Genomic DNA, 23638 nt, shown 5'->3' on the forward strand with positions numbered 1-23638 from the left:
CTTAGACAACACCTTCCAAACCCATGACCACTACCATCTAGGAGGATAAGGGCAGCTGATAGATGAGAACACCACCACCTGGAAGTTCCCCTCCAAGCCACTCACCATTCTGACTTGGAAATATATCGCTGTTCCTTCACTGTCGCTAGGTCAAAATCCTGGAACACCCTCCCTAACGTCACTGTAGGTGTACTCACACAACAGGGACTGCAGCAGTTCAAGAAGGCAGTTCCTACACCATCTCAAGAGCAGTTAAGCTTGGACAATAAATGCTGGCCAAGCCAGCGACACCCAAATCCCATAAATGAATTAAAAAAAAAACCATAATTGACAAACTCCCTCTTTCTCTCATCAGACTCCCATCTAACTGGATGATATTTTTAGAATATCCTGCATCTAATGTGATTGCTGGTGAGATATCATACTGGCCACACTGGACAATGGGAGGGATAATTCAAGGTAAATTATTTCCAACAGTACAGATTTGAGGTCTAGAAATTATTAATAAAAATTTAAAATCAGGGATCTTTGGTATATTTAATAAGGTTCTGTGGATTAGTTTTACAAAGTATTATTCACTGAAAACCTCTCTCAGAGAAAGGATAGCTTGTTCATTATCCAACATGTAGCCTATGAACTAATAATTTTGATCAAAGGCACTATCTAAAACACGGCGTTTTAACAAGAAAGTAAGATAACCCATAATTTCATAATATCCCCTAGTCCACTGCAACAGGTTTTTAACACATGCAGACTTAAGTATCAAACCTCCTCTGTGGAATTCTGTTTAGCCAGCAATAACGAGCTGGCTTGATGGGGAAATGCAGAACAGGACGAGTGTCCAACAGCTTATTCCCTTGTTATAAACGGTAGCAAATCAGTTCAGCCAGTTCACAGGGTGATGAAAGGATTTATTTTCTTGACAGCTTTGGCCAAACGTTTATTATGCCAACTAATTTACAGCAATAGAGTGACTAAGATTGGAATCAAAGATTGCCAGACAAAACTGTAACAGAGAAATGGTCTACATGCAAAGAGGAGATGTTTGGGGTAGAGCTGAAGTACACTACCACGAGGAGGAAAGTAGGACAAACAAAACAAGAGGTCCCTGGATGACTTAAGAGATAGAGAGTAAGATGAAGCAGATAAAGGGCACATACAATAGATAACAGGTGGATAATGGAAGCTGAATATAGAAAGTTCAAAGGAAACTGAAAAAAGAAATGAGAGAAGCAAAGTGCGAGTATGGGAAAAGACGAGCAGCTAACGTACAAGGGAATCCAAAAGTCTTCCATAGGTATATGAAGTCATCCAAGTAACTCTAGTTTTGTTTGTCCTACCTTTCCCCTCAGGTGTTGTACCTCAACGCTACCCCTAATATTTCACTTTGCAGGTAGACCAATGCTCTGTTATAGTTTGCCTACCAATCTTTGATTCCAATCTCAGTCAATAAGAGGTCTGTAAAGACAGGAGTGGGGCCAATTAGAAACCAAAAAAAGGGGATTTAAGCATGGAGGCAGTGGGCATAGCTGAGGTACTAAATGGCTACTTTGCATCCGTCTTTACTAAGGAAGATGCTGCCAAGGTCATAGTGAAAGAGGAGGTAGTTTTAGACTTTGGATGGGCTCAAAATAAAATAAAGAGGCAGTATTAGAAAGACTGGCAATACTTAAAAGTTGATAAGCCACCATGACCAGATCAGAGGAAAGTAAGGGTGGAAATTGCATGAGTACTGGACATTATTTTCCAATCCTTTCAGCCATAATACACCGAGGGCTGGAAAATTTGTAGAACCCCTTGGAATGCATGCCTGACAAGGTAAGTATATTGTGAGTATGGAAACTGAGTATCGCTGAAGAAAAAGGCATGCTGTCGAAGCTTTTCATCCTGCACTCATCAGGACAGGTTGCAAGAATACCAACTGTAAATCGAACAAATACTGCATGAGAAGGATGTGCTGTTTGGTTGGCAAGTGGACTCTGATTGGTCGAGGCGCTGACATGGAGAATGCACCAGGGAGCAGTTAATTGTCAAGCTTTTGTTCAAATTCAAACTAGGCAGGTTGACTCTGATTGGTCAAGGCATTGCCATGGGGAATGAACCAGGGAATGGCTGTCCCCCAAGCTTTTGTTGCAATGCATGGGCATGCTCCTGTCTACAAAGGACAGGACTATATGTGTGAAAATATGTAGCTTCTAGCAAGTGTAAGTGAGCCACACTGCGATAATCTTAAATCGGTTTTCAGAGTAATTCATAGCACAATCAGGATTGTTTAACAAGTTGTCCAATGGTGGAGTCACATCTAATGCTGGAAACTATGTTTTGAGTTTTGTAGCTAGAAGCTACATATATTCACACAAGGCCCCTGTCCTTTGCGGACCGAAGAAACATGTCCAGCCATTCCACTTTTTTTTAACTAAACAAAAGCTTGGGGGACAGCCAATCCCTGGTTCATTCCCCATGGCAATGCCTTAACCAAAAGACAGGTGACCTGCTTGGTTTGAATTTGAACAAAAGCTTGGCAGTAAACTTTGAGTGACTTGGAGGGGAACTTCCAGATGGTAGTGATCCCATCTATCTGCTGCCCTTTGTCCTTCTAGGTGGTAGTGGTTATGGAGGGTTTGAGCCTGAAGGGTCCTTAGACAGCTCCTTCTAAACCCATGATGGGTTGGTGGAGTGGGCGGTAAAGTGGCAGATGGATTTTAACATTAATTTTCTGAAGCCCAGTTTTATTGTTTTAATGATAAAAAATTGATTTTAATACTAATTGGCGTTTAATCCAGCTGATGCTCTCATTTGAATGTTGGGGGAGGGGGTAAAGGGAAGACAGTGGGGTTAAGAAAGAGAAGTCTTTAAGTGTCACAAAATAGCTTTATACATCAATGTTACCACTGAGTGTTACTTCCCATACCTTTGCCGGTGGAACTTGGAAGCATGGGAATGACTGGGGATGGAGCTGGATCTGGTGGCTCCTCTTTCACCAGGGAGAGATCAGGATATCTGCTGACCTCCATGCCCACTACACTTTCAGGAGATGATGATGCCACAAAGCTGTCTGGGGAGTCCCGTTCATCATCACCACAATGCTCCTGGCCTCTGTAAGAAAAATATATTTATATATTGAAAAAAGCACCAAACAATTCTGCAGATACAGCTGTTGAACTTTCAAAGCACAGCAAAGCTGTTTGTGACTTTCCAAGCTCAACCCCAAATACCAAACACATTATCTAGAAGGTAACTTTAATGTGGGGGGGGAAAGCACATGACAGAGATGACACCAACTGGGGAAGAAAAATAAGCCATTCGTAAACAGGGCAGCAAAAATTGTGGTCTAATTATTCTATGACAGACTAAAAATTAATTTATGCCTGTATTATAATTAACTTTTAGAAACAAAATGCCAGACCTCAGCTCCTCATGGTTGTTGTGGGGTGGAGTTGGGAGGGAAGCGGGAACATCCACTGTTTTTGGTCCATGGGCCAAAGCTCTTGCCAACAGATCATCTTCAGGTCTAAAAGGCAGCTGGTACTGTTTTGGTCCAAGACCTTTGCTAACTGAAAACAGTAATTGTTTATTTGTTGAGCAATTAAGAGCTTGATATAAATGCCTCAAGACTGTTACAGGTTAAGATTATAGAGAGCTACATAATTTTCTATGAGACAATATGCAAAGAAACTACAGAATCATTTCAACTTCCCCCTTCAATACAATGGTTCATGCTCAATAAACAAATGCTGATAATGCAGATTCAGGAAACTCAGGATACACTGGGCACATTATTAACATAGAAACACAGAATATAGGAGTAGCCCTTTCGGCCCTTCGAGCCTGCTGCACCATTCATTATGATCATGGCTGATCATCCAACTCAATAGCCTGCTCCCCGCTTTCTCCCCATATCCTTTGATCCCTTTCGCCCCAAGAGCTATATCTAACTCCTTCTTGAAAACATACAATATTTTGGCCTCAACTAATTTCTGTGGTAGCGAATTCCACAGGCTCACCACTCTCTGGGTGAAGAAATTTCTCCTCATCTCAGTCCTAAATGGTCTACCCTGTATCCTCAGACTGTGAACCCTGGTTCTGGACTCCCCCACCATCGGGAACATCCTTCCAGCATCTACTCTGTCTGGTCCTGTTAGAATTTTATAGGTTTCTATGAGATCGCCCCTCATTCTTTTGAACTCCAGAGAATATAATCCCAACCAACTCAACTTTTCCTCATATGTCAGTCCTGCTAGCCCAGGAATCAGTCCGGTAAACCTTCGCTGCACTCCCTCTCTAGCAAGTACATCCTTCCTCAGATAAGGAGACCAAAACTGCACACAATATTCCAGATGTGGTCTCACCAAAGCCCTGTATAATTGCAGCAAGACATCCTTGTTCCTGTACTCGAATCCTCTTGCCATGAAGGCCAACATACCATTTGCTTTCTTTACTGCCTGCTGCACCTGCATGCTTACCTTCAGCGACTGGTGTACGAGGACACCCAGGTCTCGATGCACATTCCCCTCTCAATTTATAGCCATTCAGATAATAATCTGCCTTCCTGTTTTTGCTACCAAAGTGGATAACCTCACCTTTACCCACATTATACTGCATCTGCCATGCATTTGTCCACTCACTCAGCTTGTCCAAATCACACTGAAGCATCTCTGCATCCTCCTCACAGCTCACCCTCCCACCCAGCTTTATGTCATCTGCAAATTTGGAGATATTACATTTAGTCCCCTCATCTAAATCATTAATATATATTATGAATAGCTGGGGTCCCAGCACCGATCCTTGCTGTACCCCACTAGTCACTGCCTGCCGTTTGGAAAAAGACCCGTTTATTCCTACTGTTTTCTGTCTGCCAACCAGTTTTCTATCCATCTCAATACACTACTCTCAATCCCATGCGCTTTAATTTTACACGCTAATCTCTTATGTGGGACTTTGTCGAAAGCCTTCTGAAAGTCCAAATAAACCACATCCACTGGCTCCCCCTCATCAACTCTACTAGTTACATTCTCGAAAAATTCCAGTAGATTTGTCAAGTATGCTTCCCCTTTCATAAATCCATGCTGACTGTCTGATTCTGCCACTGTTTTCCAAGTGCTCAGCTATTAAATCTTTCATAATGGACTCTAGAAAATTCCCTACTACCGACATCAGACTGACTGGTCTATAATTCCCTGTTTTCTCTCTACCTTTCTTTTTAAATAGTGGGGTTACATTAGCTACCCTCCAATCTGTAGGAACCGTTCCAGAGTCTATAGAATCTTGGAAGATGACCACTAATGCATCCGCTATTTCTAGGGCCACTTCCTTCCATGGTCTGGGATGTAGATTATAAGGCCCTGGGGATTTATCGGCCTTCAATCCCATCAATTTCTCCAACACCATTTCCCTACTAATACTGATTTCTTTCAGTTCCTCCCTCTCACTAAACCCTATGTTCCCCAACATTTCTGGTATGTTATTCGTGTCCTGCTTTGTGAAGGCAGAACCAAAATATGTATTCTTGTTCCTAGATTTTCAGATATCCGGAGCAGAGTGTGCATCTACTAACCAAATTCCAAATCAAAGTTCTCAAAATTCAGTCATGCAAGTCTAGTTTTTTTCATGTTTTAGTCTCTTTCAGTTAGGGCTTTCTGCATCATTCTCCATTCTCTGGATCCTCAAACAAATGCGTATTTTGCTTTCAATTTGGCAGTTGAGAAGTGATGAAGAGTAGCCAGGAATAACCTTTTCTTTCACTGTTTCCCTGCTGGGGGCTACTTGCCTTTGTGAAGTCCACCAAACTGTGCTGCCTCCAAGTTCCAATTATGAAGACAAAGTGTAACAACCAATCTTATCTTAACCTACTAGGGACTCAAAACTACACAGGTTAGAATATCAATGACCGAGTATAAACAGTTGGAAAATTTACTGCCTTAAGTGAGAATTTTTAAAAAACTATTCAAACTACAATCACTCCACTGCATTTGCTACAAAATGTTATGGCCATGCAGTCAACAGTGATCATACACAGTAGAAATTTTGCCTGTCTGTATGCTTTTAAAATTCACCAGATGTAGGTGTTGCTGGCAGGTAAGCATTTATTTCCCACACTTAATTGCAACTGGGAAGGTGGTGCTCAGCCACCTTCTTGAATCGCTCAATGCATCCTATAAGGTGAAGGTACACCCACAATGTTGTTAGGTCGAGAGCACCAGGATTTTGACACAGTGACGATAAAGGAATGGTGATATACTTCCAATTCAGGTTGGTATGTGACTTGCAAGGAGAATTTGGAGGTAGTGATGACCCATGCACTTGCTAGCTTTATCCTTTTAAGTAGAAGAGATAGCTGGTTTGGGAGATGCTCATGGAATAAAAAGGGACAGTAGCAACATAGATACAAAATTGGCTGAGTGACAGGAAGCAGAGTAACGGTGAATAGTTGTTTTTTGCACTGAACAAAGGTGTATAGTGGAGTTCACCAGGGTCAGCGTTAAGACCCCTGCTATTTTTGATCGATATTGATGACCTAGACCTTGGTGTATAGGGCACAATTTCAAAATTGCAAATGACATGAATCTTGGAAGTACCTTATTGTGAATTGAGGAGGAGGATATCATAGACCATACGAATTATGAGCAGGAGTCGGCCATTTGGCCCTTCGAGTCTGTTCTGCCATTCAACAAGGTCATGGCTAAGATGATTATGGCCTCAACTCCATATTCCTGCCTACCCCCGATATCCTTCGACTCCCTTGTTAGTCAAGAATTTATCTATCTCTGCCTTAAAAATATTCAATGACCTAGCCTCCACCGCTTTCTGGGGTAGAGCGATCCAACGGCTCACAACCCTCAGGGAAAAAATTCTCCTCATCTCTATCTTAAATGGGAGACCCCTTATTTTTAAACTGTGACCCCTAATTCTAGTCTCTCCCATAAGGGAAATCATCCTTTCAGCATCCACCCTGTCCAGTCCCCTCAGGATCTTCAAAGGGACATAGGCAGGTTGGTGGAAAGGTTGGACAAGTGGCAGATGAAATTTCCCATTCAACTGTGATGCTCGCACCATAACAATTCTGATATCCAAACTGAATAAATTTAGGAGCAAATAAAATGCCCTACCATCATGATGACCAATTACTCCTGGTTTTCCAGCGATCTCCTCAGTAGTAGCAAAACCATTCACCAGCTTCTGGCGAGCCACAGGCGGTGGTGTAGGAGGCAAGGAAGCCGGCGGGGTAGGAGGATTGCTAAGATTGCTCTGCTGTGCCAAACAGAAAGACGAATTAAACTGATGCCGTCTCATTTATAACGATAAAGCTGCTTTGTAAAATCCTCCATTTGTCAATAAATGTAGATCTCTTTCAACTGTTCAAAGCTTGACAATTGCTTGCAAACAAGCTCACCAGAGACAACTGTCTTTTTCATATGAACACAAAACAAAATACACTGCAGCTCAGTGCAGTTGGATACCTGCAGTTTATTCACCTTGGCTTCAGGCACCACAGCTGAAGCCAAGAGCCTCCTGCTACTTTTACTTCCAGTGCTTTGTGTTAATTTGGTCAGTGATGTGATGGTTACTGGAATGTGTACATTACGTAGAAGAGTGAAATCAATGTCACACCAGTCTTCCACTTTTGCAGAAAGCATGAAAGCACTGACTATTCTTGATCTGGCAGCAGCTAGCCTCAATTTTGTGAACTGCTGCTCTGCTCCTGCCTGATGTCTAATAATGAGAATAGAAATGGAGGGGAAACATTCCCGGAAGGTCAATTGTAACCCAGCTCTCCAGAATCAGGACTATGAAATAAACTCTGTTCACAACCAGAAGGTCCAACATTACAAATTACACATTTTTGAATCTTGGGAGTAAACAATGTAGCAGAATTAATAATTTGGTGGGGAGTGGGGAAAATAAGTTTGAAGCAGTGTGTAAACAGATATTAAAAAACAGTTTTACATATAAAAAGTATTTTAGTCATATTTCTGAAGGGGATGCAATTCACGTTTTATGGATGCGTGTAATTGATAGCTTTGTTGTACATAGCCACAAATTGTGAGAAAATACCGAGGCCTATGTAAATAATTACTGACAGAAACCAGAATAATAAAGACATCAATGACATCTGGAATATTTATTGATGTAGATGTCACACAAGTAAATGTAACAGCGTAAACACTTCGATATTTGACAGTCTGGGTCCTGTCCTCTCATCATTGCTCTGCCTGCCTTTCAAAAGCCCCTTCACACCAATTTCATCAAATCAAACCTTCAGAAAGCTCTCTCAACTTGTGGACAAAGCTCGGCACCTGTTCCTATTTTCCCCTGTGAAGCAACTTGTTACATTTTTCTACACTAAAGAGACCACATGAATGCAAGTACTTATTGTTTAGGAATGAAGTCTGGAGTTTAAAAAGGCTGTTTGGTCAAATAAACCAACATCAAACCACAGCTCCTCCCTACCATCTGTTGAGCCCTTAAAGAAACAATTTAATTGTATTCCTTACATCTACTGAAAAAAAATCAAGCATTCTAATCCTTTTGTTCGTTTTCCAAGTGAAATGACTTACTTACTTTAACCTTCTCTGTACCTTCTTTCAAAGACTTATAATTATTTCTCCCTAAATCTTTTTCCTCAAAAAATAAATGTATGCTTCATCCTATCCTTGGACAGTATTTCAGTCCTCAATAGTTTGGAATCATGCTGCTCATTCTTTGCTAAACTCTTCCTGATATATCTACATTCTTTGAGGTAAGTCTACCCAACACTGCTTACCAAACTCCAATATTTATAAGGTTGATCTGCAGATCCCTGTGGAATAACTACTGGTTACTTTTACTCCAAAGATCTGTGACCAATGTCCACTGATGGTAAGCCAATTTTTAATCTTATTGAACTAGTTAACTATTCCATGAGACTTGAAGTCTCCTTCTACCCTCCCGTGGGGAAAACAGAAATCCAAGTAAACTACGTGGACTGGATTATCAATATTTATCAGTTTAATAAACTTTTCAATAATTCCAGTGGAGCCATCACCAGTAAATCAACACTGAAAGTTTCCTAGGGTACCATCATCCTCTTATTGTTAAATTACAGTTTCCCACAGATTGTCCTAAAGAACGTTTCCACAAAGCACGTTAGGCCTGCTGGCTTATAGAGAGTAAGTAAATGCCTTACTCCTTTTTTAAAAAAAATACTTAACTTTACAATTAAGGGTAAAAGATGAAAATAGGAAATGCAGATGGAACATTTTTACTATCAGGGCTTAAGTGTGTGGAACTGTGTACAGGAAATGGAACAAGAAACCTTAATGGGTTTCCAGAAGCAACTAAATAGGTTCTAGTTAACAAATGGGATTCAGGGTTATTCAGGAAATGCCAAGAGATGGCCTTGATGAATCAAAGGTCCTCTTCCTACCTGAAACTGTTACTACTATGTTACTGGTTAATATTATATTGCAAAATTTGCCATTCTCCAACTCGCCAATATCCAAATATCACTAATGTTGGTCTTGAATTATTTGGGTATTCTAGAATGCATCAGCTCATCTGCTGCTGAAACTTTCAATCATGCCTGTGTCACTGGTAGTCTCAGCTACTCCGATGGGCTCCAGTCTGTAAACTTGAGCTCACCCATCATGCTGTGTATTAGCTGATAGCTACAGTGAATCCCAGTTTGGCAATACTGTGCTTTTAAAATTCTCATCCTTTTTTCAAATGCCTCCATGGCCTTGCTCTTCTCCATCTCTGTTACCTCATCCAATCCCGAATTGTTTCCATGATTAGCGGCAGTGCCTTCAGTCATCCAAGCTCTGGAATTCTCTCCATAAATCTTTCTATCTCCTTGAAAATGCTTCTTAAAACCTGCCTCTTTGACCAAGTGATCCATCCAACTATCTCCTTCAGTAGTATGACATCAAATTTTGTTTGATAATCACTCCAATGAAGCACCTTGGGATGCTTTACCATACAAGTTGTTATATTTCAGATGGATCAGGAGTCTTTTGGATATTTAATCTTCCTCTTTATACGGCTTTATACTTCATGCAGAACCTAATTACTTTGCTTACTGAAATTGAAAACTACACACAGGCTTAAATCCCTAACATAAGATCCCTGCAAAAGCGTGAAACTTTTCATAGCCCAAACACAATGAAGGATAGATCAACATTGACCCTGGCCTTCTGGTCACTTGCCATTTCAATTCATCAACTTACTCTCATGCTCAAGTTTCTGTCCTCGGCTTGCTACAATGCTCCAGTGAAGTCCAACACAAGCCTCAGGAACTGCACATCATTCTCCAATTAGGCACTTTGAGCCTTCTGGACTCAACATTCAGTGACTTCAGACCATGAACTCTGTCCTCCATTTTGTTTTTTTTGCCAAGTGCCAGTCTGTATCTTGCTTTTGCTTTCAGACTGAACTGACCTTTATCCTGGTATTAACACCTACTCTGGACTAATACTTTTGTTCCTTTTCTACAAACATTACCACTCTCTTTACCTTTTGTTCCATGACATATTTGTTAATTAATCTCCTCTGCCCTCTAAACCATCCCTGACCTTGCCTCTTGTTCTACCTGATCCTCTATCTTTTCTCGACAGCATAAAATCTATCACATTTCTACCTCTCTTCAGTTCCGAAGAAGAGTTATATTGGATTTGAAACGTTTTACTCTGTTTCTCACTCCACAAATGCTGCCAGGCCTGCTGAGTTTTTCCAGCACTTTGTTTTTATTACACCGATAAATTGTGAGTATAACTGAAAACTCTTAATGTGCATTCCAAATAAAATATTAACTTCAAATCCACCGGATAGTCAGTGGGAGTTACACAAAATTTTATACAGGATCAGCTCTATTGCCGATTATGAACAAACTTGTATCTAAGCTGATTCCAGCACTTAAAAGGTGCTACCTGACAATGACAACACATGGCTTCATTTATTTTTAAATTAATGCATAACATACCTTGTAAATCAACTGAGAGTAGTAATCTGGAACACTGTCAAGAACAGCGCTGCCAAAAGATCCTGTTAGTAGATTATCACCATTCAGCTGTCCACTACCATAGGGAGGGAAGTATGCAAAGTTCACACTGATTGTTGGTTCCAGCAGTGGAAGAAGAGTCAGTTGCTAGTGAAAAAAAAAATTGAATTGTAAATCAAAGACATTCCAGTCATGTCTTTACAACAGATCTATTACAAATATTTTTGCAATGTCATTTTTACTACACTAGTCTTGCTGAAAATCTGCTTTTTGTTGTGGGATTATTTAAGAAAGAAAAATCACAAATTATTTACCAGTTTCTCTCCAAGAAAGCACTGCGCTATTCTTAAAATAATTTTTCTGTCCATATAGAAAACCTGAAGTGTTTCAAATCAAATTTAAACTTTGGTTGGTTGACTAAATTTTTAAAGAAGGTTCTCTTCAGAGTGTTGGTATCCATTTTTCTGTTGGTTGCATTAATTTTTGCATTAATTCACTTCAATTTTTCCAGATAGGGGTTAGGCAGGAAAGTGGAGTTGAGGCCACAATCAGATTAGCCATGATCTTATCAAATGGCCGAGCTGGCTCAGGGGTCCAAATGGCCTACTCCTGCTTCTAATTCATATGTTTGTATAACAACAATATTTTGAAATGATTGTACACACAAAGAACTACGAAGAACTCAAGTGGTATTAGCAAAATGCCCGTGACACTGTCCATGGTTAGCTAATGAATAAAAGTTTTTTCTGCATACAAATCGTTCTGGGAGAAAAACTTGAGAAACTTTCTTCATTGCACCAACTAATGGCCAGAGCCCACAACTACTTTGTTATAGCAAACGTACAAGATTGCCATTACACAAGCAATCTCAATTATCTCATGTAAAAGCAAAATACTGTGGATGCTGGAAATGCAAAACAAAAACAAAATTTGCTGGAAAAACTCAGCAGGTCTGACAGCATCTGTGGAGAGAAAGACAGAGTTAATGTTTTGAGTCCGTATGACTCTTCTTCAGGACAAAAGAGGAGTAGAAATGTGGTGAAATATATATTGTTTAAAGGGGGTGGGACAGGTGAAGCTGGCTAGAAGGCCAGCAATAGATGGACGCAAAGGAGAGGTTGCAAAAGATGTTATAAACAAAAGGTTGAAGGGGTGTTGATGGTGGTGATATTGGCTAAAGGAGGTGCTAATAGTGACATTAAGAGTAGAAAGCAGGATGAGCAAGTGATAGATGGCCCTAGTGGGGGTGGGTGGGGGAGTGGACGGTGTGGGAAAAAAGATCGAAATAGGCTAAAAGGCGGGGATAAAACAATGAATGGTAATAAATTTTAAAAATAATAGAAATAGGTGGGAAATATATATAAAAATTATTTGTGTTGAGCTTCATTGGACACTCAATTTGGTCTACTGCATTCACTGCTTCCAATGTGGTCTCCTCTACATTGGAGAGACCAAACACAGACTGGGTGACCGCTTTGTGGAACATCTTCGGTCTGTCTGCAAGCATAACCTAGACCTTCCTGTCGCTTGCCATTTCAACACACCACCCTGGTCTCATGACCACATGTCTATCCTTGGCGCGCTGTAATGTTCCAGTGAAGCTCAACGCAAACTGGAGGAACAGCACCTCATCTTCCAATTGGGCACATTACAGCCTTCCGGACTGAATATTGAGTTCAACAACTTCAGATCGTGAACTCTCTCCTCCATCCTTTTTGATCCTCTTTTTTCAATATTTATTTTTAAATTTATATATATATATTTTTCCCACCTATTTATCTTATTATTTTTAAAATTTAATTCCATTCATTGTTTTATCCCCACCTTTTAGCCTATTTTGATCTTTTTTCCCACACTGTCCCCTCCCCCACCCCACCCCCACTAGGGCCATCTGTCACTTGCTCATCCTGTTTTCTACTCTTAATGTCACCATTAGCACCTCCTTTAGCCAGTATCACCACCATCAACACCCCTTTGATCTTTTTTTTATGACATCTTTTGCAATCTCTCCACTGGCCTTTTATCCAGCTTCACCTGCCCCACCCCCTTTTAAATCAGTATATATTTCACCACATTTCTACTTCTCTTTTGTTCTGAAGAAGTCATACAGACTCAAAACGTTAACTCTTTGTCTTTCTCTCCATAGATGCCATCTGACCTGTGTTTTTCCAGCAATTTTTGTTTTTGTTTCAATTGTCTCATATCTGGGTCTATTGTAGGTTAATTGTTAAAGACTGGTTGCCATGATTAGGCAACAGTTCCATTATTATTGTATCATGCAAGACCAGAACGGTTGAAGGCAAACTGGACTGACCTTGATATTTTTTTGTCTAGCAATGCCCAAATGTTTGAATTAAATGTTAACACAGAAGCAGGACCAAGATTAATTGAGAACAGGAAGTTGGCAAGAAGTACATACAAACACAGGATTTTTTAATTTACTGGTTGACTACCCAGTCTGCTTTAAGTGTGCATCCAAGGCAAAGTGCAGTTTTTGGGTGAGGCAGGGCTAAAAGGGCAAGGAATAAATGCACTGGTGTGCAATGATAATTTAGACTCTAATGTAAAATCAAATACTCAGTCTATGAAATATTTGGTGTCATCTACAATTATATTAAAATGGTCATGCCCATTTCCCATCAACTTTTTTTCCATCATGAATTTCTCTGCTCATATTTATAATGGAACTGCCTCAGTAAATTTGATTTTCTGTAATTGCATCCTCTTGCCTCTGGTGTTGCTTCAACACCACCTTTGGCATAAAGGTGTAATTACAGTCTGGTAAGTTTACATAGGCAGTTTTAGCTGTACGCGAGCACAGGAATATATGATGAAAAATAGATGACAGGAAATGTATACAGACATACATTTTTTAATATATTACATAGGAAAATGAATAGCCAGAGAAACACTACTGCACAATGTTACTTCAGTAGTTCAGTCACCAATGTAAGTCACAGGTTCTTGATGAATGTTCTTCAATTTGAAATGTTAGCTCAATTCCCTCTCCAGAGATGCTGCTCAGTATTTCCAATATTTTCTGCTTTTAATTCAAGCAATTCATCAACTGGGAACACAACTAATCAAATCTTTCTATGGTGAGCCAAAAATATATCAAATAATTTCTCTGCAAAAGTTTAGGGGTCATGGTTTTGAATCAGTGGAGCTGTTCAATCTAACTATCCTATTCAGCACTGTTCTATTCTGAAAACACAAGAAACAGTTGCCATTTCAGAATTCTACCATTAAACAGTGACTAACACAAAGTCAATTATATATAGAAGCCAATGATAAAACTCAGCTCAAAGGATCAGTGCTGTTGGTTCCCATTTTTTGTTATTTTCCAGAGGAAAACAGCATGGGCCCAGGTCTCATCAACCATCACTAGGTATGCAATAAAGGAAAATTAATCTTTCTTCCTTTAAGACTCTTCTTAAACTTACCTCTTTGACAAAGCTTTTGGTCATCTGTCCTACTATCTCCTTAGGTGGCTCAGTGTCAAGTTTTGTTTGAAATGTTCCTTTGAAGCACACTGGGACATTTTATTACATTCAAAGGTACTTTATACAAGTAAGTTGTTGCTCATTTACCAACAAATTTAGATCTATTCTGTTGGGGGGGGGGGAAAGAGGCTAATTTACAATCTATAATGCCACTTTACATATTGATGAATCAATTTGGCAGTGCTTCCTTCCTTTTTCAACACAAGGCATTTTATTTAGAAAGACTTAGGATTGGTCACAAGGGACTATTTACCTGCTTCAGCTGGTTCATTAGCATGTCGGTGTTGGGGTAGATTGCATGTCTGTCCTCCTCATCTTTTTTCCGTTTCTTATAGCGTGACACAGTCTTCTCAGCTGTTTTCTGTGATCTTTTGTTTCTTGGCCGTTTCTTTTCTTCCTCTGAATCCTTTTTCTGCAGCTGACTGACCTTTGCATCAAAGTTAAATCCACCTGGTGGACTCTGGATTTCAAAACACACATCAGAAACTCATCTTATTTTTTGTTTTAAAGTATGAAACAATTTATCATGTCAAACACACTGAAGTTCCATTACAAGCAGGTTTATTGCTGACCTTCACCAAGCATCTGCACGTCAATAAATTTTACTTTGAGATGACAGAATAAATGAAATACATGCTGCTTAATACTATCTGAATAACTGAGTCTTACACAGAATGACATTTAAAGATGCAGCTGAGTCTATTGTTTGTTATATCTGGAGGAGTACTGTCAATTTTACCTTCTTTGACCTACAGTTACTCAGCAAGTCAAAGAACTATACAGTTAATCAGCTTGAAATCAACCCCAACCCAAACTATCTTTTAGTGCTCTTCCCTTCCTTACAAATGCAATTTTTAAAAAATGTAAAAATTCATCAACTGTTATTTGGAGACTTTCCCACAGACAATTATAATACAGTAGCTTTATGTGCCCCTATTCAAAACCTTTAGTTTGAAACATTTGCTATTATAAAATTATGAGTCTCAAATGCAATTCTCATATTTAAGAATCTGCCTAATGATGCTTGAAGCTGAACAAAGTAATTCAACTGGCACTCAGCTCATGTGGGGCTAAAACTCAAGGCATGAATATGTTGGACTGTTTCTCTGCTGTACACACTTTGTAATATTATATCCCATGTCATTCTGAGATAATATGAATTTGGTTTTATTAAGAGTCATCCATGAGGCTCCTGACTAGATCACACAAAATGAAGTTTTGAGGGTTTTTCTATATTGAATCATTTTTTCCCCCATGTTTGCTAAACAATTATTTCAACTCCTTTAAGAACTTACTTTTCGGTTCCCTTCCTCCACCTGACTGTGAAAGCAGGAACACTGCAACTTTCCTCACAGCACAACTTTTATGAACACACTTTGCAGCAGTTGCAGATATAAATTTATGCCGTAATACCACACGTTAGAATATTAAAGCACATTTAAAGAACAAGCTGCATCATTTGGTTGCCCATTTACCTTCTATTGTTGAGGCAGGTCATTATGCTCATCATTGTGCTCATTAGTACAATTACAAGGACTATCAGGTCAGGTGTACTGAGTCTAGGTCATTCTGTGCTGCTCTACTAATTTCTTAGAACATCATTATCCAATGTACCAAGGTTAATTTTTCCAGTTTCTTCACCTTCTCAGTGTGGGCTGCCAATCTGGTACCAATTTGGAGTTTCTTTTTTGCTGTCAGTCCATAAAATCATAGGTGGCCATATGTATTGTCATACCCATGCCAGTTCTTTAAAAGAGCTCTCTAATCCATGTCCAAGGGAAAGTCGGTTGAGACAGCCGTCATCCAATAGGAGGCTAAGTGTACAGTCCCTGTGTTATCCCTAGTTTAACCTTACTTGAGAAAAAAATTCTCTCTTCCCCCACCCTCATTAAGTCTGTATGAGCAGTAAATTACAACTGATAGGAATCTCTGTGGAACACTGTCAGCAATCTATTTACTCTGTACAATAGTAGATGTAAACAGGTGCCATCATCAAGAAGGGGAACGCTCAAAGTGAATCCATTTCCTACTAGTGATGCCAGTGCAACAGGGTCTTTTCCCCCCATCTGTCAGAAAACATTTTTATGCAAAAGTTAATGGCTGACACAGAAAAGTATATGATCAGAAAAGATCTCATAGTCAACCTAGCTGTTCTGAAAAAACTCCCCAGATTCAACATTCCCATCATCAAAAGCAGTTAAACCTAAATTGTCTTTTCTCTTCTTTAAATTCTGGCATTTCTCTTGCCACTGCATGCTGACGTACTACTCGAAGTTTAATACCACAAGTTTTCTGTTTCCACAATAAATGGCCTAAATTAGTTTACAGCCTGTGGAAGAAATAAAGTTTTTTTTTATTCATTCACAGGATGTGGGATTTGCTGGCTAGACTAGCATTTATTGCCATTCCCTAGTTGCCCTTAAGAAGACGGTGTGAGCTGCCTCCTTGAACCACTGCAGTTCATGTGATGTAGGTACACCTATGGTGCTGTTAAGAACGGAGTTCCAGGATTTTGACCCAATGACAGTGAAGGAACGGCGATATATTTCCAAGTCAGGATGGTAAGGGACTTGGGTGCTCCCATAGATCTACTGCCCTTGTGCTTCTAGATAGTAGTGGTCGTGGGTTTGGAAGGTGCTGTCGAAGGAGCCTTGGTGAACTGCTGCAGTGTGTCTTGTAGATGGTACACACTGTTGCTACTGTGCATTGGTGGTGGAGGGAGTGAATGTTTGTGAATGTGGTGCCAATCAAGCGGGCTGCTTTGTCCTGGACTGTGTCAAGCTTTTTGAGTGTTGCGGGAGCTGCACTCATCCAGGCAAGTGGAGATTATTCCATCACACTCCTGACTAGTGCCTTGCATGTGGTGGACAGGCTTTAGGGAGTCAGGGGGTGAGTTACTCATCACATGATTCTTAGCTTCTAACTGTTATTGTAGCCACAGTATTTATATGGCTAGTCCAGCTCAGTTTCTGGTCAATGGTAACCCCCAGGATGTTGACAGTGGGGGATTCAGTGATGGTAATGTCATTGAACTGGACATTGTTGACACTTGAGTGGTGCAAATGTTACTTGTCACTTGTCAGCCTAAGCCTGGATATTGTCCAGGTCTTGCTGCATTTGGACATGGAATGTTCCAGTATCTGAGGAGTCATGAATGGTGCTGAACGTTGTGCAATCATCAGCGAACATCCCCACTTCTGACCTTATGATGGAAGGAAGGTCATTGATGAAGTAGCTGAAGGTGGTTGGGCTGAGGACACCGCCCTGAGGAACTCCTGCAGTGATGTCCTGGAGCTGAGATGACTGACCTCCAACAACCACAGCCATCTGCCTTTGTGCTAGGTATAACTCCAACCAGCGGAGAGTTTTCCCCGATTCCCATTGACTCCAGTTTTGCTGCGGCTCCTTGATGTCACACTCAATCAAATGTGGCCTTGATGTCAAGGGCAATAACTCTCACCTCAGGAATTCAGCTCTTTTGTCCATGTTTGAACCAAGGCTGTAACGAGGTCAGGAGCCAAGTGGCCCTGCTGGAACCCAAATTGGGTGTCAATCAGCAGGTTATTGCTAAGCAAGTGCTGCTTGATTGCACTGTTGATGACCCCTTCCATTACTTAACTGGTGATCAAGAGTAGACTGGTGGGCGGTAATTGGCCAGGTTGGATTTGTCCTGATTTTTGTCTACGGGACATACCTGGGCAATTTTCCACATAGCCAGGTAGACGCCAGTGTTGTAGTTGTACTGGAACAGCTTGGCTAGGGGGGCAGCATGTTCTGGAGTGGGGGATATGCCAGGCCATGAGGTTACAGATTGTGTTCGAGTACAATTCTGCTGCTGCTGATAGTCCACAGTGCCTCATGGATGCTCAGTCTCAAGTTGCTAGATCAGTTTGAAATCTATCCCATTGAGCACAGTGGTAGTGCCACACAACACATTGGCGGGTATCCTCAAGGTGAAGGCGGGACTTTGTCTCCTCAACGACTGTGCGGTGGTCACCCCCACTGATACTGTCATGGACAGATGCATCTGCGACAGACAGGTTGGTGAGGATGAGGTCAAGTATGTTTTTTCCTCTTGTTGGTTCCCTCACCACCTGCTGCAGGCCCAGTCTAGCAGCTATGTCATTTTGGACTCAGCCAACAGTGCTACCACTGAGCCACTCTTGGTGATGGACTTTAAAGTCCCCCACTCAGGGACCCTCAGTGCTTCCTCCAAGTGGTGTTCAACATGGAGGAGCACTGATTCATCAGCTGAGGGAGGATGGTGCGTGGTAATCAACAGGTGGTTTCCTTGCCCATGTTTGACCTGATGCCATGATGCGACGCTGATGGACAGGACATACCCAAGGATGGTGATGGTGGTGTCTGGGACATTATCTGTAAGATATGATTCTGTGAGGATAACTATGTCAGGCGGTTGCTTGACTAGCCCGAGAGACAGCTCTCCCAATTTTGGCACTAGCCCCGAGATGTTAGCAAGGAGGACCTTGCAGGGTCGACAGGGCTGAGATTGCCATTGTTGTTTCCGATGCCAAGTGATCTGTGGTTTCATTCCTTCTTTGTGACTTTGTAGCTGTTTGATACAACTGAATGGCTTGCTAGGCCATTTCAAAGGGCATTTAAAATAATTTAACCCACTGATACTGTCATGGACAGATGCATCTGCGACAGACAGGTTGGTGAGGATGAGGTCAAGTATGTTTTTTCCTCTTGTTGGTTCCCTCACCACCTGCTGCAGGCCCAGTCTAGCAGCTATGTCATTTTGGACTCAGCCAACAGTGCTACCACTGAGCCACTCTTGGTGATGGACTTTAAAGTCCCCCACTCAGGGACCCTCAGTGCTTCCTCCAAGTGGTGTTCAACATGGAGGAGCACTGATTCATCAGCTGAGGGAGGATGGTGCGTGGTAATCAACAGGTGGTTTCCTTGCCCATGTTTGACCTGATGCCATGATGCGACGCTGATGGACAGGACATACCCAAGGATGGTGATGGTGGTGTCTGGGACATTATCTGTAAGATATGATTCTGTGAGGATAACTATGTCAGGCGGTTGCTTGACTAGCCCGAGAGACAGCTCTCCCAATTTTGGCACTAGCCCCGAGATGTTAGCAAGGAGGACCTTGCAGGGTCGACAGGGCTGAGATTGCCATTGTTGTTTCCGATGCCAAGTGATCTGTGGTTTCATTCCTTCTTTGTGACTTTGTAGCTGTTTGATACAACTGAATGGCTTGCTAGGCCATTTCAAAGGGCATTTAAAATAATTTAACAGGGCTAGAGTTGACTGCGATGGGGCAAGAATGGAGCTGGGCCATATAGACTGGAATGAAAGATTGGCAGGAAAAACTGTAGCTGAACAATGGGCTACTTTCAAAAAAGAATTGGTTTGGGCATAATCTAGATATATTCCATTGAAAGGGAAAGGTAGGACAAACAAATCTAGAGCTTCCTGGATGAAAAAGGAGATTGAAATTAGATGAAGAAGAAAAAGTGCGCTTATGACAGGTGTCAGGTAGAAAATACAATTGAGAACCAAGAGGAATACTGAAGGTTCAAAGGGGAGGTGAAAAACATATTAGAGAAGCAAAGAGGGATTATGAGAAAAGACTGGCAGCCAACATGAAGGGGAATCCCAAAAATTTCTATAGGCATATAAATAGTAAAAGGGTGGTAAAAGGAGTAGGGCCGATTAGGAACCTAAAAGGGAATTTGCACATGAACGAAGGGGCCATGGCTGAGGTATTACCAAGGAGGTAGAAGCTACCCAGGCCACGGTGACAGATGAGGAAACTTTGTCCCTAGAAGGGTTAACAATTGATAAGGAGGAAGTGTTGAATAGATTGTCGGTACTTCAAGTTGACAAGACACCAGGATCGGATGAGATGCATCCAAGGATACTGAAGGAAGTGAGAGTAGAAATTGCAGGGGCACTGGCAATAATCTTTCAGTCTTCCCTAGACTCAGGGGTGGTGCCAGAGGACTGGAGAATTGCAAACATTACACCATTGTTCAAAAAGTTTTAAGGATAAGCTGAGCAATTACAGAACAGTTAGTTTAACTTAAGTGTGGGCAAGGTTCTAGAAACAATTATACAGGATAGAATTAGTAGTCACATGGAAAAACATGGGCTGATAAGGAAGGGCAAGCATGGATTTCTAAAGGGAAAATCGTGTTTAACTAACTTGGAGTTTTTTGAAGAGTTAACTGCTGTTGATGTTGTGTACATGGACTTTGAAAAGGTATTTGACACAGTGCCACACAACCGACTTGTGAGAAAAGTTATTGTTCATGGAATAAAAAGGACAGTAGCATCGTAGATACAAAATTGGCTGAAAAATAGGAAGCAGAGAGTAACGGATATTTTTTGGGCTGAAGCAAGGTTTGTAGTGGAGTTCCCCAGGGTTTGGTATTGGGACCCTTGCTTTTCCTGCTATATATTAATGATCTAGATCTTGGTGTGGATGGGGCAATTTCAAAATTTGTGGATGATACAAAGCTTGGGAGTGTTGTGAACTGCAAGGATGACTGTGTGGCACTTCAAAAGGACATAGACAAGTTGGTGGAGTGGGCAGATAGGTGGCAGATGAAGTTCAATGTGGAGAAGTGAGAGGTGATACATTTTGGTAGGAAGAACATGGAAAGACAATATAAAATAAGGGATGAAATTCTGAACGGGGTGCAGAAGCAGAAAGACTTGGGTGCATATGTGCATAGATCATTGAAGGTGTCCGGAGGGGTGGAGAGAGCAGTTAATAAAGCATATAATATCCTGGGCTTCATTAACAGAGGCATAGAGTACAAGAGCAGGGAGGTAATGCTGAATTTATATAAGACACTCGTTAGACCTCAGTTGGAATATTGTGTACAGCTCTGGGCACCATATTATAGGAAGGATGTGAACATATTGGAGAGAGTGCAGAAGAGGTTTATAAGAATGGTTCCAGGGATGAGAAACAGCTATGAGGATAGCTTGGAAAGGTTGAGGCTGCTCTCCTTGGAGACGGGGAGGATCCAGTGGTCATGGCCCATGTAAGTAGCAATGACATAGGCAGAACTAGGAAAGAGGTTCTGCAAAATCGGTATGAGGAGCTAAGTACCAAATTAAGAAGCAGAACCTCAAAAGGTAATAATCTCTGGATTATTACCTGAGTCACGTGCAAATTGGCGTAGGGCAAATAAGATTAGAGAGGGGAATGCATGGCTCAAAGTCTGTTGTGGGAGAAGTGGCTTGAGTTGAGGCACTGGCACCAGTACTGGGGAAAGTGGGGGCTGTACCGTTGGGACGTTTACACCTGAGCCATGCTGGGACCTCGCAAATTGCATAATCAGGGAAGTAGAAAGGGCTTTAATCTAAACAAGAGGGGTGAGGGATCAAGCTTGGGTAGAGGTAGCAATTCAAAGTGCAGAGTCAAGGCAGGAGAGCAAAACAGTAATATGAGAAATGAGGGTCAGAGACTGGCAGGAAGGGGCAGAGAGAAAAAAACCTAAGAATACATCAACAGTCAAGACTAGGTGTTACAAAGGTAACAAAAAGACAAAACTGTAGGCTCTCTATCTGAATGCACGTAGCATTCATAACAAAGTGAACGAATTGATGGCCCATATTGAAGTAAATAAATATGATCTGATAGCAATTACGGAGACGTGGCTGCAGGATGACAAAGATTGGGTCCTTAATACTAAAGGGTACATGATATTCAAGAAGAATAGGAAGGTAGTTAAAGATGGAGGGGTAGGACTGTTAATCGAAGAAGGCATTAGTGCAATAGTTAGAGGTGACCTTGGTTCAACAGATCTGGATGTAGAATCGGTTTGGGTGGAGGTAAGGGATTGTGGGGGAAAAAAGTCATTACTGGGAGTGGTCTACAGACCTCCTAATAGTAGCCACTGTGTAGGACAAAGTATTCAATAGAAAATATTGCGTGCTTGTGATAAAGGGTTGACAATAATCATGGGTGATTTAAATTTACACATAAACTGAAAAAATCAGATTGGCAGTAGTAGCCTGGATGAGGAGTTCTTAGAATGCTTTTGAGATAGTTTCTTGGAGCAGCAAGTTCTGCAACCAACCAGAGAGCAAGTTACATTAGACTTGGTATTGTGTAACATGACAGGGTTAATTGATAACCTGAGAGTAAAGGCGACCACGACATGATTGAACATCCAGTTTGTAAGGCAGAAGTCGGTATAAGACTAGTATCTTAAACTTAAATAAGGACAACTATGTGGGGACGAAAGTTGAGCAAGCTGAAATTAACTGGGAAACTAAGCTAGAGGACAGATCAGTAGAGAAGCAGTGGCAGACATTTAAGGGGATCTTTCAGAGTATTCAGAATAAGTACATTCCTACTGTAAAGAAAAATTCTAAGGAGAGGACCCACCATCCGTGGTTAACTAAAGACGTTAAGGAAAGCATCAAACTTAAGGAAAACGCATACAACTCCACAAAGATGAATGGCAGGACAGATGATTGAATAGAATATAAAGAACGGCAGAGAATGACTAAAAGGTTAATCAGGAGAAAGAAATAAGAGTATTAGAGGAAGCTAGCTAGGAATGTAAAACAGACAGCAAGAGCTTCTACAGGTATTTAAAAAGGAAAAAAGTTAAGTGAGTGTTGGTCCTCCACAGAGTGACAGTTGGGAGTTAATAGAAGGTAATAAGGAAATGGAGGAAGAAATGAACAAATATTTTGCTTCTGTGTTCACTATAGAGGATACAAAAAACATTCCAGTATTGGTGCAAATCAGGAGGTAAGTGGGAGAAAAGAACTTGGTGAAATTGAAATCACTAAGGAAATGGTACTGAACAAACTGATGGAGCTGCAGGCTGGCAAGTCTCCTGGTCCCAATGGACTACATCCGACAGTCTTAAAAGAGGTGGCTCATGAGATAGTCATTCTGCTAGATTCTGGAAAGGTTCCATCAGATTGGAAAGTAACAAATATAAACCTTTATTCAAGGAGAGAAGGAGGTAGAAAACGGGAAACTATAGGCCAGTTAGCCTGACATCTGTCATGGGGAAGTTATTAGAATTGATCATTAAGGAGGTTATAGCTGGGCACATAGAAAAGCTCAAGGCAACAGGGAAGAGTCAGCACCATTTTGTGAAAGGAAAATCTTGTTGATCCAATTTATTGGAGTTTTTTGAAGGAGTAACATGTG

The 23638-nt window shown here is 41.1% G+C and overlaps 1 protein-coding gene across 10 annotated transcripts in view; it reads right to left on the minus strand.

Moving 5' to 3' along the window:
* Window positions 1-23638, minus strand: part of kmt2ca (lysine (K)-specific methyltransferase 2Ca) — a 471931-nt gene that overhangs the window by 39202 nt on the left and 409091 nt on the right. For 7 of the 10 annotated variants that reach the window (XR_005942627.1, XM_041184363.1, XM_041184366.1 and 4 more), the window contains 5 exons: window positions 14729-14935; window positions 10955-11119; window positions 7107-7248; window positions 3407-3554; window positions 2912-3096 (listed from right to left, as the gene is read on the minus strand). Coding sequence is in view for 8 of the 10 variants with exons in the window: in XM_041184363.1 (XP_041040297.1) it covers window positions 2912-3096; window positions 3407-3554; window positions 7107-7248; window positions 10955-11119; window positions 14729-14935 (847 nt within the window). In the remaining 2 variants the exon portion in view is untranslated. The remainder of the gene's footprint in view (window positions 1-2911; window positions 3097-3406; window positions 3555-7106; window positions 7249-10954; window positions 11120-14728; window positions 14936-23638) is intronic. The other 3 variants (XM_041184362.1, XM_041184368.1, XR_005942628.1) reach the window with 2 other exon arrangements.

The sequence above is a fragment of the Carcharodon carcharias genome, chromosome 3 (assembly GCF_017639515.1).
Source record: "Carcharodon carcharias isolate sCarCar2 chromosome 3, sCarCar2.pri, whole genome shotgun sequence".
NCBI classification, from domain to species: domain Eukaryota; kingdom Metazoa; phylum Chordata; class Chondrichthyes; order Lamniformes; family Lamnidae; genus Carcharodon; species Carcharodon carcharias.